At 46.0% G+C, this 20,242-nt stretch overlaps 1 protein-coding gene across 2 annotated transcripts; it reads right to left on the reverse strand.

The window, feature by feature from the left end:
* Positions 1–1,695: 1,695 nt before the first annotated feature.
* On the reverse strand, positions 1,696–14,985 carry CABP1 (calcium binding protein 1; the record flags this gene model as incomplete). 2 transcript variants are annotated; one of them, XM_082293455.1, is made up of 7 exons in its annotated part: positions 1,696–1,772; positions 3,481–3,628; positions 4,337–4,446; positions 5,699–5,842; positions 6,517–6,547; positions 10,154–10,330; positions 14,941–14,985. In XM_082293455.1, the coding sequence occupies 7 exons, from the start codon at positions 14,983–14,985 to the stop codon at positions 1,747–1,749; spliced, it is 681 nt and encodes a 226-aa protein (XP_082149581.1). In that variant the 3' UTR covers positions 1,696–1,746. The 2 variants fall into 2 exon arrangements, with proteins under 2 accessions (XP_082149581.1, XP_082149582.1); XM_082293456.1 differs by lacking the exon at positions 10,154–10,330.
* Between the last annotated feature and the right edge of the window lie 5,257 nt (positions 14,986–20,242).

Genomic DNA, 20,242 nt, shown 5'->3' on the forward strand with positions numbered 1-20,242 from the left:
TACACACACACAGTTTGCATACACTCACTTGCATACAAACTTCTACTGCTGAACTCCTGGGTACCTATCTGCACTCCTTGCTTTTATGTGCATGCACACAAACCTTTCCTAGTGCACACACCTGTGCGAATACAAGTAAACATGCACTCACACAAAAATATAAGGAGAAACATTGTTTTTCTGTTACTGGAGCATCAGCCATCACTGCAGCTGTGCTGGTTGGCACAGCAACAGGAAAGCAGAGGAGATAATCCTCCTCTGGGACATGGATTTGTGGATCCCAAGAATTTGAAAGAGAACCTTGGAAGTGAAAGATTTGAGATGGAGGAAGCAGGAGGATAATGGTCCTTGACCTCCCAGTTTGAGTAAGGAGGCAACCAAGAGGAAGACAGCTCCCAGTCTCACCAAGAAACACAGTGATGATGGTGCCCTTTGAAGCCAAGCAGACATTAATCCTGGCAACTTGTGACTGAGCCCTCACACAGAGAAAGGAGACAACTGTAGGTCTGGTAGAGTAGGGGAAGGGAGTGGTAGGTTGGGAGTATCTTGGAGAAAGGAGGATAAGATCTGATGTGTATGGAAGCAGCTGGTAGGGCCTGGAGGCTGCTGTCATGGTCACTGCTGCAGATACATGCAGCATTTCTGAGTGTGAAAAGGCTGGAGAGCAGGGCACTGCCACACAAGGAGGCTCCCAGCCAATCCCCACACCAGTGGAATTACAGCTCAGCTGCCACAGTATGGCCTCACTGTACATGTGCTCACAGTTGTGTTTAAAATTATCTGAAAAGGGTGACGTTGGCTATTGCTACCTAACCCCTTCCCACCCAGCTCCCTTCTGGGCCCTTTCTCCCATTGCTCCTTTCCACGATACTGCAGGGGCTCTCACCTGCACCCATACCAGTGGAGGGGATGCAGAGATGGGGACCCTTCACACTGCCCTCACTGTGAGGTACCTCCAGGCCCCTTGACCATGGGGGACAGCAGGAGGGAGGGCAGGGTCCTGACACAGGCTTAGTGGCCAGCACTGACTCCCCTTCCTGCGGCAAGGGCTTGCCTCTGGATCCCAGTGCAAACACTGGGGTGTGCATCTGCCCAAGCCCTTCTCCCCCCAGCCCGGCCACCACCTCTCACAGGGACATCCAGGCTCCACATCATTTCAACGTGCATATTTATCGCCTTCCCCCCACAAGACATATATTTGAATTTACTCTTGGTAAACATAAACACAGGAGATGCAAATAAGTGTTGGGGAAGCATAAATAACTCCACACAGATAGACACACACTGAGACAGCAAACACAGACACTGTTCACCAAGGGAAACCAAGAAGTGCAGAGCACGCCCTGAGGCTGCCACCAGTCCCAATGGCTTTGCTCTCTTCCACCAAGCCAAGAGGATTTCTCCTGCTTTTGCTTTGCAGCAGATGGTGGGAGAATAAAGCTGGGGAGGAGGAGTCTGAAGTTGCAAATATCCCATGAAAGCATCATGGCAAGTCCTGGCTCTGCAGTTTCCTGCAATCATCTTCAAGGAATGGTTCCAGTTGTAGGAAGTTGCAAGTCTTTCACAGTGTGAAAGGGTGGAGGGGCATGGGGACCACCATGAGGGAGGAGCAGCAGGTCATCTTGCAATGTCTTAATTGCAGCCAGCCGATAAACCTTCATGTAGGAACATCAGGGCTAGATGCTCCATCTAGGTCCTTTTCTGCCCTCTCTAAGGTGCTGATTCTTCTTTAGCTGAGAATAATCTTCAGCGGGACATCATGCGAACAAACTCTGCAACCAACAACACAAGACAGCCCTGAACCAGAAGGCATCCATGGTCCTCAACCCAGCTCTCATTCCTTGGAGACAGCAAGCAGACACAGTGAGACTTGGAGTCCCCAGGCTGCCAGAAAAGTCTGTGTGCTCCAAGACTGGTCCTGAGGGCTCACACAATATGGGCTTTAATTCTTGCATTAGATATAATGGGTGATAAATCCCACTAGCAGGTCAATTCATTGCCTTGGACTCATTCCCAGGCACCTACGGTCTTGTTTGCACAAGCAACTCTTTGTGTCACACTACAGCAAGCATTGTCTCCCTTCACTGTAACTTCAGGGAACCTTGATTTACAGTTTTGGGAACATGGTATGATTTCTTAGTAAACTTGCCACTTCACAGAGATACCAGTGTGGGAAAACACAAGAGTTTTGCTAGGTATCAGCATTTTTGTAGAGAAAAGTTTACTTTGAGAGACTTCTTGTTTTTAAAGATACATGTTAACTGTAAGGATACCCTGGATCTACTTCTTGACCACCCTGCAGTTTGTGAAGTCAATTGCAATTGTTCAAATTGAGTGTAAATGCCATCAAATATAAATGTGTCTTCATTCTGCACTCGAATTGCTGAGAAACTAAAGACTCTGCAAAGAGGAGCACAGTGGAAATTACCCCCTTGATTTCTCCTTTTCCATTGATGGAGGTGTCCTTTGACAGCTAAAGTGGTAATTCACAGAGAAAATGATACTGGGATAGCATTTCATGTATTTTAGCTGTCTAACAAAATTTAGCTGTGGGAAACAAGGAGAGCTACTGTCATGTAATCAGCCACTGCATTAGAACAACTACAGCTACCAGATACTTTCTAGGAAGATAGTGGTAGTATTCTAATATTTTCAAAGCCCTCAGAGGGTCCTCCTCCTGAGGACTGAGATGCCTTATCATGTAGGAGATCCAGGAATGCTGCTGAGTCAAAAAAATTATGTCAATTTTACTTTAAGTCTATTGTTCCTGTACTTCACACTTACTGCAAAGGGACAACTGGATTTCCACCAGGGAAAAAAGCAGCCTGCCATACTCTCACACCTTCCAGCTCTTATATCTTCTTAGCTGTCTGATATCAACTGCTTCCTTGCCAGAAACCCTGAGCTCTATTAATATTGCTCCTGCCACAGCTAATGGCTAGGATAGTAACCTAACCACTCTTATTTTTCAAAGTCCTTCTGGCATGAAAACTGTGAGAAGAAATTAATTATCTCTAGGATTTTACATGACACCTCTAGATCAGATATCTGCAGTCTTAGTGAGCACAGCTGGCACATGACCATCTTCTGGCATAAAGGCACAGAAACAAATTCTCTACAAACCCAGTTAACAAAGATGAGCCAGAGGAAACGTAATCCAGCCATCTCACAGCTCTTGCAATAGATTTAAAGAAAGGAAAATGCCCCATAAAATGATGGTAGACACAGCATGTGTGCACCAGAATCTGCTTCTGTGTGAGGTTCTATCTCTTACCATGCTAGAATTATGGAGACCCAGTCAAAACTGAGACGCAGAAAAATGTGATACACAAATGAACAACTCAGCTGACTGAAAAAATGGAATTATTTTTTCTCCGTACTTCAGAAACCTGGGCCCTGAGCATGCAAATCTTCAGCTTCTGATCTGAAACTCTGACTCACACCAGAGCAGATGGACAGCAAGCATTGATCCCTTCTCACCTTCAAAATCAACACGCCCATCTCCATTCAGATCCACGTCCCGGATGATCTCTTCAATATCCCGATGACCCACCTGCTGCCCTAGAAGTTTCTTCATGGCTTCTCGCAACTCACTGGTGCTGATCTCCCCATCACCATTGGTGTCAAACTGCAAGTACATTAAAAATACCAGCAGAGGAAATACAGTTAATAGAAACAGATCTTGCTCTGGGTTGGTTTTTGTATTGCCCTGCTCCTGAACCCCCTATATTTTATCCATTGCTTCCATGTCCTTCCTTTTCCTCCTTTGGGTGTCTTTTGGATCCAGTCTGTCTTTTCTCCTCAGAAATCCCTTGCAAATGCTGTGTCTGCACCAGCTTTCCTCTTCCTTGCCTCAAGGGTTCCCTTATCTTAGTAATGTTCTCTGCTCCTCTCTTATTCCATGCCTGACTGGGCTCTTTCTAGGTCTTCCACTGTGCTGCTCTCTCCTCTCCTCTCCTCTCCTCTCCTCTCCTCTCCTCTCCTCTCCTCTCCTCTCCTCTCCTCTCCTCTCCTCTCCTCTCCTCTCCTCTCCTCTCCTCTCCTCTCCTCTCCTCTCCTCTCCTCTCCTCTCCTCTCCTCTCCTCTCCTCTCCTCTCCTCTCCTCTCCTCTCCTCTCCTCTCCTCTCCTCTCCTCTCCTCTCCTCTCCTCTCCTCTCCTCTCCTCTCCTCTCCTCTCCTCTCCTCTCCTCTCCTCTCCTCTCCTCTCCTCTCCTCTCCTCTCCTCTCCTCTCCTCTCCTCTCCTCTCCTCTCCTCTCCTCTCCTCTCCTCTCCTCTCCTCTCTATCGTGTCTTGTGTTGCTTACCTCTCTGGGGACACACAGAAGGGATCACTCACCTCTCTGAAGGCATCACGGAGTTCTTTTACACCAATCATGTCTGCAGTCTCTGCTAGAAGTTTTGGTCCCATGAGCTCAACAAAATCTTCAAAATCCACATGGCCGCCCACTTTGGACAAGATGAAAGATTGTATGTAAGAACTCCATAAGTAAGCCAAGACCAGCACTCTGCATTTCTGTGTGCCCCAGAGAGCACTTGGTTCTCCAAGAAGCAAAGCACAGAAGGTATGAGACAGTGAAAAGAAAAGCAGAGGTAGTTTTACCCTGTGTTTTCCAGATTATGGGCTAGGCAGAATGAGCCCAAGCTATTCCATCCTAGCCTGCCATGGACTGTCACACCCTTATTGTATCACATATGACGTATTAGAGGCTTGATCGTTCTAGTGCTTATAGCAACTCTCTGCTGCGCCTGTGCCAGCAAGGGCACAGCATGATGTTCCTGCATGGCCTAGGCAGTGCCCTGCAGCAGTGGTGGAGTCCTGCTCCATTACAGCAACTAATGCATGTCCAACTGTTTATTCATTGTATTAGTTCTTTTACCTGTTAGTGCCCTGAGAGCTGTCAGCAACACTCTCAAATTCCCAAGCACTCGTGTACCAAGGTTATCAGCTGCTTTCGTGTGACTGGTTGCGTATGTCACAGCTGTTTTCCTTCCCTTGACCAAGTAACTTGTCCTTTTAACATAATCCTGTGTCACAAATAAGATGCACTAAATATGCTTTTCCCTGCCTGGCTGAGGGTGATACCCTCGCTGCTACAGATGAGAGGTGACAAAAAAATGATGGTGAAAGACAAGGGCCACAAACACAGTTACAGTGAATCAGATGCGTTTGTCACATCTTTCCATGACTGCAGCAGACACTGCCATCTGATGCTGCCAGCACAGCTCGCTTGCAGCCCATCCCCAGGCACACAGCAGATACACAAAAAACCACCACAGAGCAACAGCCCATCCATCACCCATCTGATCAAAGCATCCCCATCTTCCCAAGCTCGCTCTTCAGTCTGACACCATCTGACAACAGCTTCAATGTGACAATACAGAACTTGTGCACCAGTGTCTGACTGCCCACATTAAGGGCAGTTTTATACCTGACAACATAAGCATGAAGGACAACCCTTCCACTCATTGCTCCCATGTACAGCACAGTCCACACAGTCCCTTTGATAAGCAAAAACAAAGGCATCAACTTCCATGGACCACAAACAAACAGGAGAGATGATAAGGAGTGAATATCAGAACCAAAGAAGACACGGGAAAAATCCAAAGGAAAAGAGGCAGTCAGATACCAAGAGAGCCTGAGGCAATGATGCAGGGCACAGCAGCAACAGGCAGGTACAGCTGGGTGTGTATTACTCACGGTTCATGTTGATCTGCTGGGAGAGCTCTATTAGCTCCATCTCAGTAGGCATGTAACCCATGGTCCGCATGCAGTTCCCTAGGTCCCTGCAGTTAATAAACCCATCCTTGTCTTTATCAAACTCCTTAAAGGCTTCTCTTAATTCTGTGGGAATAGAAGAACAATATTGTCAGTGACAGCTTGAAATACCTTTTCCAAGAAACCTCCCCAGAATCAACAGCACTTTATGAAGCCAGACTCTCTAAGACACTCAGTATTTTCCCACCAGGTCTCCCTGCATGAGGCAATGACTGGAGCAAAGTTAAGCTCTTCTGTCAGCAGCACTGCTGACCCATTCCTTGTAAGAGAGCTTGCTTGGACTACAGCCGTCACAAACTGTTCATTGCCAAACTGTGCTCCCTAAAGAAACTGCAACTATTAAGTTTTTCCAACTTTTACCTCTGCATTCTATTACATACCCCTCACTGTAGGGATTAGCAGGTAAAACAGCTTCCTTGGAACCATATTATAGTATCATGCTCCACAACGCTTTCTGTGGGGGCTGGAAGGACAGCAGTTCCCTAACAGCTAATATCCTATTACTTACTTATCCTCCCACCCTGAAGAATCTGAAATGGATGCAAACTCCTTCACAGTGAGCACTCTTACAGTTTTATACATTATTTCTTTTGCTGGGGTTTCCAGGAATTATTCCAGTAAACATCTCCCTTGATTTGCCCCAAATTATTTTAACCCACGGGGGCCAACATGGAAGGGCCAGCCAATAGGTTTTCACTGGGCAGGGAGAAAGGGGACACAGAAGGAGCAACAAATTTTACCTTCAATTTCTTCCGGACGCAGTTCTCTATCCTGCAAAAAGAGAACATATTATGTTAAAGACATTTGTTGGCCACAAACATAGTTTCAAAATAGCACTTGTTGGTTACAAAGAGTTCTGGGACAAGCCAGAAAGTGAGAGAAGAAACAAGAAGGTGATGACATGTTTAATACCATCTACCTAGGAAGGCTTCCCAGCTTTCCTTCCCAAAGAGAAGTGTTAACCTGCACACATTTCTCTGGAAGCCCCTCTCCCTCTCATCTCGTGGACAGGGGGATGACGGGTGGTCCCTGAACAGAATAGACCTGGACCAACACAGCAAGATGTGTGGCCTCCTCACTGATGGTACTATTGGCACCTTCATGAAGCTCCTACATCATTCCCCAGCACCAAGTTCTGGAGCAGAGACTGTCCCTGCAGAAGTTATGATCTCCTCTAGAGCTCTGATTGTATTTCTACTGCCGCTCCTGCTGACACACACAGATCAAAACAGCTGGAAGCAGTCCTTGTAACCAGCAGTCTAGACCATCATCTGCTCCGATCACTGCTTGATCTCTGTCCTTCTGGCAGGACGGCAACAGCCATGAGGTCTCTCATGAGTCAATGTCCCAGTGACATCTCCTGCAGTCTGTCCCCACAAAAAGGTAAAAACTTCCCCCTTCCCCCCAGTCTCAACTCCATATACAAACATTTTGAAACCAGGCATGAAGACAGACACAAAACATATACATCATCAAGGTCATCTTCAAATGAAACAGAACAAGGATTCACCATGTTCAGGAAACACTGCAACTTCAAACATCCAATCTGAATTTCTTGGAAGAAGGGGGAGGATATAAAAGAGTATAGGAAAGTTCCAACACTGCACCAGGAAGAAGAGATGAGCATAGAAATGCACTGTTTTCTGGTTTAAATGCCCTTTCTAATTCCTCTCATGGCTCCCAGGCAAATCCAAAACATCTGAGAATTTGGAAACACAGAAACATGATCCCTTTTGTCGTCTCACTCTCGGCTTTTTCCCTCAACCGTGCAGAGTTTCTCCTTGCCTTCCAGGTGTCCTCCAGCCTCACCACACGTCCCTGGAGATGGTGCCTTTGATCAGTTTGAGAAGGATGATCCTTTGCTATTTAACTGCAGGCTCCTCTGGAAACTCTAATGGCAGCTGTCAGAGTGCATAGCAAACTAGGACACACACTGGTTTACGTCTGTGCAGAAGTGGGCTGTGCCAGAGAAATGACCAGCTTGCCACTCATAACCTTCCCAGAGGCATCTCTGTGCTGGATGGAACTGTCGGAGCGTGCTGGCTCTGCCATTTCATCCTTCACAGACCTGGTATTTTCAAACATGTCATCCCATTTGTTCTGCTTTCATCAACACCAAGTAATAAAACAATTCAAACTCCTTAGACCGGATGCAGGAGGCATAATTGCCGTCCTGCCTTAGATAAAATAACAGAAGAAAACCACCTGTGATAAGTTCCAGCACCTTGTGCACTTTATTCCAGTGATTACAAAGACTGTCCCTGGAGATAGTGGCTGGGTGCACAGCAGGTGCAGGGCTGTGAGCACCAGCGCTGCGGTGCAAAGGGTGCCATGACTCAGCCACGGTAGCCACTGTCTTGTGAGAGTGGCCAGAGCAGGACCCAGGCCTTCCTCCAGCACAATCCTCACAAGACCATCCTCCTCCTCCTCCCCCCTCACTGAAGACCATGTTCCAACTGACATCAGTGACACTTGTCAGACTTGGGGGCTTCAGCACCAGCACACCAAAGTATTTGCATTTGCAGGATTCTGAGCAGATTTTTGCACATGAAGATTCTGCCATCAGAGAGCCACAGACTGCAAATGCAGAAGGAGGGGGAGGGTTTATGTCCCTCCAAAAATCTGACTCGAGTGATAACTAACATCATGAAGAGGTTTTCTGTTTTAAATTTGAAAGAAGATCCCCTAAAATTATTAAGGAATAAAATTGCTTGGGATAAAATGGGCTGAATCACTCTAAAGCTTTTGGAGAGCATATGGGAAGAGGAATAAAACTATTCCAAGAGTTTAGATCTAGATATGAGCAGAGGTGACCCCCAGAGAGTCCATTATACTTAAGGGTCTTACCCTCATTTATTTCTGTTCTACGCACAATAAATCCTGTTGGCCTAGAGAGTCAATAAAAGTAAAGCTGTTTATTAGATGCACTTATTCTACATCAGGGTACTTAGAAACATCATTAATCCTATTTTGGAGATCTCTTAGGGTACAGTGAGCTTCCATGGCCTAAGCAGGATGGACACTTGTCCAGCTGTCCACTAGGGAGCTGGACCTATCTCCTGTGACAGGCGGCTCTGTGCAGGTCAGCAAGTATGCTTGTGTGAGAGTGTGTTTCATGTTTTAGTGACCTGACACAGGGACTATGTGATTGCTTAGTGGCTGAAGGTTAGGAAGAACAAAAAAAAAGCCCTCTGATCAATAATGACACATAATGACTCTTTTTTGAGTTGTTGGAAGTTGTTGAAGGAGAAGTTTCAGAAATAAAGACCTACTTGTCTCCTGTGGCTGTAGATTAACATACCAACACACAAGTAAAACAGAGGCTTCTTACAGAGGCAATAAAACTCTGATTCTGAGGTAATTGCAGTGAGCTTTGTTTGACCACAGGAACATGGAAGGCACTGGGTAAATACGTGACAATGCACGTATTCACTCATACATATCCATAAAAGGTGTGTTAATAATACATTTCTGTTTGTCTTTAAATTAATGATATTGTAGGAGTAGAATGTTTGGGGGCAAAAATATGTTTTAGTTCTTGTAAAGACACAATACTGGGGTGCATACATAGAAGCACATATTTGTATTGTTTGTATATAAATGCATACATTGGATGCATATGAACACATAGTTACAATAGGTGTGACTGAATAAATAAATATGGTTTTGCTATTTCTCTCTCTCTGTGTGGGAGGGTAATAGCATTTGGTAGCCTGGCACTATTTGCAAATATGAGGACAGCCTGATGTTCCTTGGTTTAACTGGCTGGGATTGTTGCAGTGTCAGGCTGGGTATGTCAGTGCACAAGAGATTGTGTTTGGGTACCTGTGAGGAGGCAGCTGTCTGCTTATTTCTGCTGGTACTAGTGTGCTCACTGTGAACTGATAGGAACAGTATCAAATATGGACAGCTTGTTCCCAATACAGATGCCCTGATTTGCATTTAACTGGCTATTTAGGCCTTAAATGCTAATCTGAGCCTCTGGGAAGGAGAGGTGGGTGTCTTGCTAGAATAACAGCTTTGAGCACTGGACTCTTCCTGAGTCACTATGATTATTCAAGTCCTGAAGTCCTAAAACCTTTTCCTGAGCCCATATGATTATGGCTACTTGAGTGTAGGCTTGGATCTATCTTCCATAGCTGCAATTTTAGAATCCTCCTTTCTTGGTGTTTAGGCACAAGGGTATCTGCACATCCTTCAGGTCAGACATTTGCCTGTGGTTGTATTTGCACTTGGAGCTGGAGCCGGGATGCTCGAGACCCAGGACTGAGAGTTACAGAGCTCCACACAGACGGAGCACAGGGGCAGTTCCGCATCCCCGACTCGCGTCCACATGGCTTTGTGCGTGTCTCGCCCCGCTTGGTTTGACTTACGTACAGGCTGCCTGTTTTCTGCGAAGCCCTTCCTCAGGAAGATGCATGCTGGCCCCAGCAGGTTGTGCATGACGGCGCAGTTCTGGGCCAGCACCATGAGCGGACCCTGGTATTCGCAAGCCGACGACCCCTCTTCACTCGTCTGGACAGCTTTATAGCTCGTCTTCTCATCATGGCGGATCTTCCCAGCCAACCAGCAGCAAGCAAACAACACAACAGAGGATGTTACCTCCCCATCTTGTTCCTCTGAAGTTTTACTGAACCGCCTCGCAGAGATGTAATTGCTAAATTTCTTTCATCTGGTGCACACAGCGTCCCCCCCACCAGCCTATTAGGATTTGTACAAAAGCAGTAAGTCCAGGAGTTCACTTTCAAAAGCTGATAGAAGAACAACCAAGCATAAGAATTTCACCTTGAAATTACATCAAACTCTCAGCACTGCTCACATCTACCCAGACACAGCCCAAAGTGCCACACTCCCACAATCAGCCCCAGAGTTAACACCGCCTTGAATGAGCTGCAAAGGACAAGCACATCCCAATTTAACAGTACGTGTGCCAGCCTGTACTCCAGGCAAACCTGCCGGCAGAGTCGTGTTGGCCAGGGCATCCCCAGGAGGCCAGGCAGGGCCTGCACAAAGCCACTGCGCAGGCTCCACATTACATTTCAGTAACACAGCATCACACGCTTTATCACATTATCAGAAGACCATTTACAGCATCAGGTGGCTCTGCCAACTGCAGGCTCATGCTGCCTGTGCAGCTACTAATTAGTTACATCCTCAGGGTTTGAGGCACTTACTGCCCTAGCCTCTTCTAATCACTGACAGTCCCAAAGTGGAGATCAGGCATGGGCACAACATTTTTGTGTGTTTGCATTTGCACATTTTCCTGAGTGCACATGTCCTGCTAAGCTAAGGCTCCAGAAGAGAATCCAGCATTGGATTTTATAAGGAGGCACTGCTTTCCTTTTATAGAAATGCATTTCCCTGGCTCTGCAAAAAAACTCTTATCCTGATATTCCCATGCAGCTATAAAAAGCCAACACAACCCACAGGACCCTTGGTTTTACAGAATAAACATTAATCATACATCAGACTCCTCTTCAGGAATGATTCTACTTCTACAGCCAGTGTTCCCACTGGTGATCAGAGAAGCTCTGTCAATTGTCATTGTCTCTATTAACCCTTTCATTAAATCCTGAGGTACATTTTCAGGCTAAAAGACCAGACATAAACACCCCCCATTCACATGTGTCTAAGACTATTGTATCTACTCGCTGTGTCCGCCATGTGCTATTATACTGCATGCATGGTTTGTAATTTGCCTTTTTGTACACAGTCTTACACCAATCTGCTCATGTATAATGTCATGTGAATATTGAGCATCAAAACACAAATAACTCAAAAAGCAAGCCATGAGGAAAGAAAATGATGAAGCAGAAAAGCATTTTTGTTGCAGTCATGGATGAGAAAGGAATCTGTCTCTGATTAGTTCTGACACATAGGATACTTGTCCTTAAACTGAAAGATAAGCATCCATCCACAAATGGCATATTACTAACTCAGCTAAATGTCAAGGCATCTGTGTTGAACTACACAGCTTTGTGACATCAGTGCAATGTATTTTCAAAATTATCAGCTTTATTTCCTGGCACATTTTTCAGTTTAATATACCAAATAATATGAATCACTTAAATAGCCCACATTGGTTCTGTGTTTAATTCCAGTGAAGCCATGTGAAGGATGCAAAGCCCCACAGCCCCAAATGTTTGTTTTCTGACACTTCCAGTCAATAGTTTATTACCAAGCTATTCAGCAGTACCTCATAATAGTCATCCCAGTATTTTTCTGTCTCAATAGAGGTTGCCAGTTTGACAAAACAGTTGCCAAGAGCCAATGAGGATTGTGACCAGTCAAACTGCTGCAGTGCCAAAACACCATGGTGAACAGTTCAGTGGGGCTCCCTGCCCTGCCCTGCCCTTGCAGGCAGGATTTATGGCATTCAATGTTCCCTCTGCCAGGAGTCTCACAAGTTCTCCTGCAAATATCCACTCAAGTTCCCTTTACCATGTTCCTTCTATATCCCAGAAGAGTGGGGAAGGGAGCTGTGATATTCGTACAGGGCAAAGAAACATCAGCCACCCATTACACGGGAAACAGCAGTGTGCATGACAAAGAAAATGCAAGCATAGGACTGAGGAGATCAGGCTTTCCCAGTCCCTTCCCTGAGCGAAGGACCACTAACCTTCCTGGCCAAGTCTGGCCCTTGGCTGTGTCAGACCAGCAGATTATGGAGTGGGAAGAGACCTGGTTGATCTAGAGATGGCCAAAGCGGAGAGGTATGGTAAAGTGAGGGACTTTTAATTTCTGCATAGCAGAAGCACACCAGGATTCACTTAATTTTCCTGCCTGAGTGTCAAAGGGACTTTGCAGAACAGCAAGCCAAGAGGGGCCTCCATCCCAACTGCAGTATCTCTTGGAGGGAAAAGCAGCCAGGATGGCTTTCACAATCACTGGGGGGACACTGTGACAATAGGAAACTGAAGCTACCAACAACAGACATGGAGTCAAAGCCTGAACAAGCAAGGTACCCTGGTGTCAGCCAGACCCAGACCAAGTCAGCTGGTGCCTGGGAGTGAATCCCAAATTTTGGGTTGACATCATGTACTCAAGAGTTCAGACTGTCACCCAAGAGCAGCTTCCACACACGCTGTCTGCAGTCCCTCCTCTTTAGCATTTCAGCAAAATGAGTTTGCTCAAGGTAAAATCTGAGAAAAACAACTGGGATCATATAACAACCAAGTGAAGTTGTGCAATGTTAAGACTGATCTGCAAAGTCTCCACTATAATCACGTGTGTTGCGATCAAAAGAATGGCAGAGCACCAGGACCTGTCAGGATGAGTGTGCGAGGCCTTATTTCATAGCTCACTAGAGTGATGTCTGAGAAATTCTCTAATTCAGCTTTGCAACTTTTTCTCTTCAGTCCTGACATCCCAGGTCCTTTAACTAGGCACAAAGTGAGTTATTCAAAGCAGCTTTTAGGAAAGAAAGCATAAATTACCTAAAAGACTGAGGACACAGAATTTACAGGTTTTTTAATTCATTTTGATTCAAGCAGCCTGGCTACATGTCAGACTTTGATTGCAATCCCCTTGCACAGCTGCAGCCAACTCCTTTTATTCCAAGTTGGAGGCGAGCTACAAGAAACGAAGTTGGTTTTTCGTATGTGCAACATTTGGGTGAACCTCAGTTACTTCTACATCTCCCTGCAGGTCACCCTGACCTAGGGACTGGTCTCAGCACTGCCTAACTGCTTGGTGATAAATTCCCTCAAGTATCCCAGTTCCCCCACAGCAGCACTGTGCCATTACCAGCTTTGTTTACAGCAGCAAAAACAACAAGCAAATTGTGTTTCTACACAGAAGAGGTCAACATCCAACCAAAAGAAGCACTCTGTGATGGAGAGCCTCTCCCAGACAGCTCCCTCCCAGAGGAGCTTTCCCAGGCAGCAAGGTCTCCTGGATGGAGCATCTTGATGGCAGTGGCATTTCACTGTTGTCAAGGTCTCCACAGAGGCAGCATCTCATTGCAATACTTTGGATGATCAGCATAACTTTATCATTTATGGAGAGTGAACTGCATAGTTTTTTGCTGAGCTATTAGATTTGCAGCAATGCCAAGTGAGAACCATGTGGCTGACAGGTACACAGTGCTGTAAGATTTTCCTCAGTCAAACAGGAAATGTTTCTGGTGCATGTCATTCCCATTTCGACCCAGTCCATAACAGCAGAATTATTCCTGAATCTAATTTGTCCCAGGACCACTGTAAAACCTCAGCACAGAGCAGACTTTGGGCTGAAGCCTAACAGATACACGTGGCAGCTCACAGATGAAGTCCAGCTGGGCCCAAGCATGGCCATGGTGATGTGCAACATGATGCAGGAACACACAGCCAGGGCCCAGTGTATCCACTCAAAACCAGACACATGGACAAACACAGCAGAGAGAAAAACATGCTTCTGTACCCAAACACATGCCAACAAAACTAATTGTGTGCATATGCAAGGATGGAGAGACATAAAAACATGTGCATGTCTACACACAGACTTCTGTGAGGACATGGACTAGCAGGTGAGCACACACCCAGCACCATGCAAGCAAAGGTATGTGCGTGATACACAGAAATTCCCCATTTCTGCACTCACAGCAAACCCACTCAGTTGCTTGAGACGCCTATGTAGAGACGTAAAGAGGTAAGGACACACATGTATCCTTATCAGATGGGCCGATAGGTGTGCATACTCTTCTACAGCAATGGCAACACGAACAGACACATGACCCTTCACACCTACGTGGATATATGTCCCTACACCGTTGACACATGTGATTACTCATGTAGGTAACTCTCAACTGAAGCACGTGCACACGCACAAACTCACACGTACACAGGCACATCAAGTACACACGCCCTGGCAGGAGTGTGCCAGCCCACTGTGCACATCAATAAGCACATAGTTGCACATACCCAGAGGAGAGCTGTACACACACATCGAGCAGGACACAAGCCTACACACACATTCATTTACACACATTATGGCTCTCAGCATCCTGGCCTCTACTGGCTGCACTTTTGTGTGCAGCTCTTACAGAAAAAGTCTGGTGGAGAGAGCTGAACCCTTCATACTCATCTCTGTGTTTCTCCCATCTCCCATTCTCATCTGCCCACAATGTCACCCATCCACAGAAGCAGGAGGGAAATGCACAGCGCACTTTGATTCAGGGAACATACCTTTTTAGAGAGGTTTCTCAGTGGAGACTTCACACAGTTGCCCATAATATGTTGAGGCTGCCTTTTCGGTGGACTTGGTTATAAAGGAACTGAAGCAATTGATCCCATTAAAGGTATTCCTTGGGAGCAAAGCAAGAAAGGCAGCACCAGGCAAATCCAAACAGCTACTGGCTGCTGGGGCTTTCCCTCTTCAGGGAGCTTTTTCTCTCTCTGCCTCTCTCTCTCCGTATTTTACTTTATGTTCACTTGAAGAGATGAAGCAGGAAGGAGAGGGAGGGGAGAGAAACAGACAGAAAGAGAAGGAGAGAGAGGGAGAGAGAGAGAGTGAGTGAGAAGGGGGGAGAGAGGGAGGCGGGTGTATAATCTACATCAGATTAATGTTCAAATCCCTCCCACCCCCCTCAATCTGCAGGCAAGATTGTTTCACTCATAGGAGAGAGCTGTTTCAAGGAGAATTAAAACAGAGAGGTGATGCAAGAAGTGATTTCAGTGATGAGTTCAGTGAATCTAGCTAGTTTGGGTCCACACAGCCTCTGAACACTGCATCCCTACCCACCCCCTTTCTAACTCCTCTCAGCTTTTCAATCACCACAGCGCTAGGCTGGTCATAAGGCAATCCACTTAGGGGCTTGGAACAGACCACGGCTCATTTCAGAGCAGAAATGGACCATTTATCTGGGTGGGACCTGTTTCAGCTTATAAATACCAGCAGACCTAGAAGTGTCTGATTTTTTTCCTGTCACGGTGGAAGCAAGCCTGGAGACAGCAGTCCTAGGACCCTACAACACTCTCAGCCCCAGGAAAGTAATATTTAACCACAAGGGAGAGACCTTGAGCCAGTCTTGCAGTAATATTTTTCCAGCTTTCTGCAAGTAAAAATCAATTGGCCGTTTAACCTGCACTAGTCTGCCAACGATGGGCTCACACCTGAATCCTAAATCTAAACAGCTCCAGGTTAGATATTGTGAATCAAAGAATTTTGACATCAGATCCATCCATTGCAAGAGCCCAAGTCCTGAAACAAATAAGAGGCACTTGAACCTAGAGCCGGCTCTAAACTTTGGACTTTATGCCTGTAGCATAGAATAATCTCTGAAAGAAAAGGGGTGAGTCCCCAATATATTTTCTCCTGATCTCAGGCTGAGCATAAGAGCATTCAGTCTGAAAAGAAATTTAACTTGCATAAAAAACACATCATCACACTCAGGTAACAGGATCTGAGCAGGATGGTGAATGCACCTTTAGCTATGAAGGCACCACAGCTGCAGCTCCACAGTGATTAGAAGTATGTAGAGCTAACTCCTTCAAATACTGTGGAGACAGGGATGACATTGATCTTCACAGAATCACAGAATAATGAGGTTGGAAGAGACCTTCAAGATCATTGAGTCCAACCCATGCCCTAACACCTTAACTAGACTATGGCACCAAGTGCCATGTCCAGTCTTTTTTTAAACACATCCAGAGATGGTGATTCTACCACCTCCCTGGGCAGATCATTCCAGTACTTTATTATTCTTTCCGTGAAAAACTTTTTCCTAATATCCAACCTGTACCTTCCTTGATGCAGCTTGAGACAGTGTCCTCTTGAATCTTACACCCTGTTATGCAGCAGGCTGGTTGGACACTCAGGTGTTCAGCTGAAAGATTTCACATCTTTGTTTGCAAGTGTGGTTCCAAACAAAAGCTTCTACAAAGACCTACGCCATGGGCTGAGTACTTGCACCACATGCTTTTTGTGACAGAGCCCAGGACTCACTCTCATAGCAGCTCTAGGGCTGTAGGACAGAGAAGGATGAACTGGCAATATCACAACAAAGCGGGATTTCTCCTTCCTCCCTGATGGTGCTGTGGCAAATTAAGTATGATTCTACAGTGACTCAACAGTTGCTTTAGAGTTTAGAGGCATCTTCCACCTAAGGAGATGAGTTTAGGAGTCCAAGTATGACAAAAGTCCACAGCTTCTCCAGTTCCAGTCACAGACAGAAGTGCATGGCCATAGGGGATGGTGTTTCTTGCTCTTCTTTGTACTAACGGCTTCCCAAGAGTGAAGGCAGTGGAACAGCCTCCTCTCAGATTCCCTCAATGACTTCTTCATTGAATGATCTGGGTAGGAGCTGCACAAAGGTCCACAGGCTCTTCAAAACAAGAAGGTGCAGCAACAGATGCTGGAAGACACTCCTTGTCTGCCCCTTGTACCCAGGGCTGACTGAGAGGGGGACAGGAGGGAAGACCTCCACAGCAGAGCCTACCCACACTAGGCTGGAAAGCTAAAATCTTCCCGAGTTGGGCCTGTCTCCCACTGTCATGGGAGATGCTGAGGAAAAATAGTCACTCTCTGGGGACTGTGCCATCCCTGGGCCTTGCAGTGGGCCTTGCATCTTCCTTCACAGGAAGATGCTGAAACTCCCAGGTGCTCTCAGGCTTCCCATCTTTAGCCTTCTTTCTCCTTCCACTCTTAAAGCAGCTAATGGGAGGCTGATCCTCCGACAAAGTGCCAGTCATTAATAATGTCCTCTGTCAGCTAGAGCCATTCCCCAGGCTCCTTGTTTATTGACAAAGTGCTTGTCTCCCTTGAGCAGAAGCTGCCACACAGCGAGTGAGGCGCCTGGGCTCCTTCCAAAGACAAACAACTTCAATTCCAGAGTAGAGAGGAGAGAGAATTGCCTTTCTGCTGCTAATGAATCTCTCCCTGACAGGAAGCATGAAGGCCAGCCCTGCAATTGAGAAGTGCCCATCTACCACATTGTCCCAGAGAGAGGGAGGGAAAGAAAGGGAGTCAGACATCTCCTGCCAGAAAAATCCATCACAGTTCCCAGACTGCTGTGGGACAGCTTTGGAATACAGCTGTGGAGTGTGTCTTACTGAGCTTGAAAAGCCTCTCAACAAGATGGTCACCCTCTAAATACTAGCTTCTAGCAGAACATTCAGAGCTAGCCACTGTGGTACATCACTGTGTTTGCCTACTCTCCAGCTTTTCTTCCCTGCAGTTACAGGCAGTTGTAGGAAACGTGCAGGGCAGAGTGAGAGGGCTGAGACCTGCTGCCAGGCTTGGCTGGGAGTTTGCAATCCAGGATGGGAAGAGGGAATGGGAGCCCATTTGCACCAGGTTTGCAGCACAGTTACAACCCTTCGAGTTCTGTAAGAACTCCAGTGGAGCTGCAAGGCCCCAAGAGATGCGATCATAAACAACTTTTTAATCTCCTTATTTACCCTGACTCTCTTAAGAGCAACTGGGCAGGACACCACAATCTAGCAGACAGCCCCTGCTGAGCCCTGAGGAGGAAAATCTCTCTACAGTGGGATCTTGTTCCCATCACCACCACAGGCAGCTTAGAGATAGGCAGGAAAGTGGAGCTGGCAGAAAGGTCATTAGAAGATTAGGTTAGAAGGAACACATTTTCTCCCTTCCTCCAACTGAGGCTGCTGTAAGAGAACAGGATGCTGAGAATAAGTGTGTCAGAAACATTTCTGTGTAGGTGCTGATCTGTGGGTATGCCTATATCTGGGGTAGTCAGTATGCATGTGGGAGGGCTGCACATGCATGTATACTGGTTTTCCCACACTGTTCTTTGTGGCAATCACACTGTTCTTTTAAGGTCTGTGTCTCTGTTGTAAGCATTCTAAAAATCTGTAGGCACTTTGTGAAATGCGAGTCTTGATGCTGTTCATGTACCCTCCCTTTCTCCTGAGGTCCAAGGTGGAGAGCAAAAACCTCAGGAGACGTAGCTTGGCACAGAGCAAGGTCTCAGCTCACGGGAAAGAAGCATTTGGCACACTGACTGGCCTGAACACAGGGGAGGGAGAAGGCTGGGTGACTTGGCATTGAACAAGGAATGATTTAGGTGGTTTAATATGTCTGGATACTTTAAAAAGCAGCAGTGTTGTGCTTTGGGCTAGCACCTTTAGCAGAAACGCTCATTTCATAGGAAAATGTTGGAACCCATCATAGCTAATTGCTTGGCAGCTGCTGGAAACTTTATCCAATGGCAGCAAATATCCAACAGACACAACAGAAAGACCAAAATCAGTCCAAAACATGTGATTGCTTATCAAACTGTAGCTTTGCTTGGCAAAAATTTTCAGTGGAAGTACAGATTTGTACAGGGACTGTTCAGATGCTAGGCCTGTTTCAGTGCACAGTCCTTCATGTGCTGGAACATTACATCATTGTTCTCAACACAACATAAAGACTGCAATGTCAGTAGGTAGTGGGTAGTGTATAGTAAAGCAGGGAAAACTCTTTCCTAGCATCTTTTCACTGAAGTCCATAGTTCTACTAAGAGCCCGTTAATTGCTTCAAACATTTAGTATTTTAAAATACACCATCTTACTTGATTTATCCTAACAAGGCAGGAATTTTTGTTGTACTTTTTCCTATCCCAGAGTGGAGAGTGCATATATGGATTAGTAGCTTTCAAATCTGCTTCCAATCACCCTTTATCTGGTGCCTATAGATCTATATTTTAAAGGAAACAGATCGTTCTATAAGAAACTATCTTGTTTGCTGAATGACCTCAGATGAGCCTAAGCATTTGGATTAGGTAACATCCTCCTGTTGCCAGTGCTGTCAAGGACCTCATTTTGAAGCTCCCAACCACTGGAACATGCACTGGCACTCTGAACTTCTGCGACTGATTTCCCTTTCTTCTTCTGCATCAGCTCCCAAGTGCTTTTGCTGCACATTGAGTTGTGTCTTCTAACCTCAAATGAACCTTGGATAGTTCCATATGCCAGTCAGACAAGTACATGTCCATCTCAAGGGGAGGCACCAGCAGGTATTGGTGGATGCAGTCCAGATTCTCATCTAGGGAGAGGAATATTTCTGCAGAGAGTTTGGGAACTTTCTTTGCTGTCAACTGTTCCAGGAAGAAAGTGTTGCTGACTCATGCTGTGAATAATATTCTCTTCTATCAGAGCAACTGGATCATAATCAATCACAAACAATAAAATGTTTATTAAAAAGACCAAGGATATTTTCTATCCCTCTCAAGGTAACAAAGCCTGAACTGCCTGTCAACTTCTGTTTAGAACAGCTCTGGCTGTAAATAGCTGGCTTCATTTTGCATTAGATGAAAATAGATGGGAATGTGCCTTCTCTTGACACCTTCCCTGCAGATCTGATCCAAGTATTTTGCATTAGCCCAACTTCCATGTTCCTACACAGGAGATGTGTTGGCCAGAGCACAATATACTGTGGATATTTGCTGATGATGATTCTAAAGACCATCAATGGGCTACAAAAAGACAAGTACAAACTTGACTGCTCAGAAGCTGCTGAGAGGATTCGTCATGTATATGG

Source organism: Coloeus monedula (genome assembly GCF_965178545.1).
Source record: "Coloeus monedula genome assembly, chromosome: 18".
NCBI classification, from domain to species: Eukaryota; Metazoa; Chordata; class Aves; order Passeriformes; family Corvidae; genus Coloeus; species Coloeus monedula.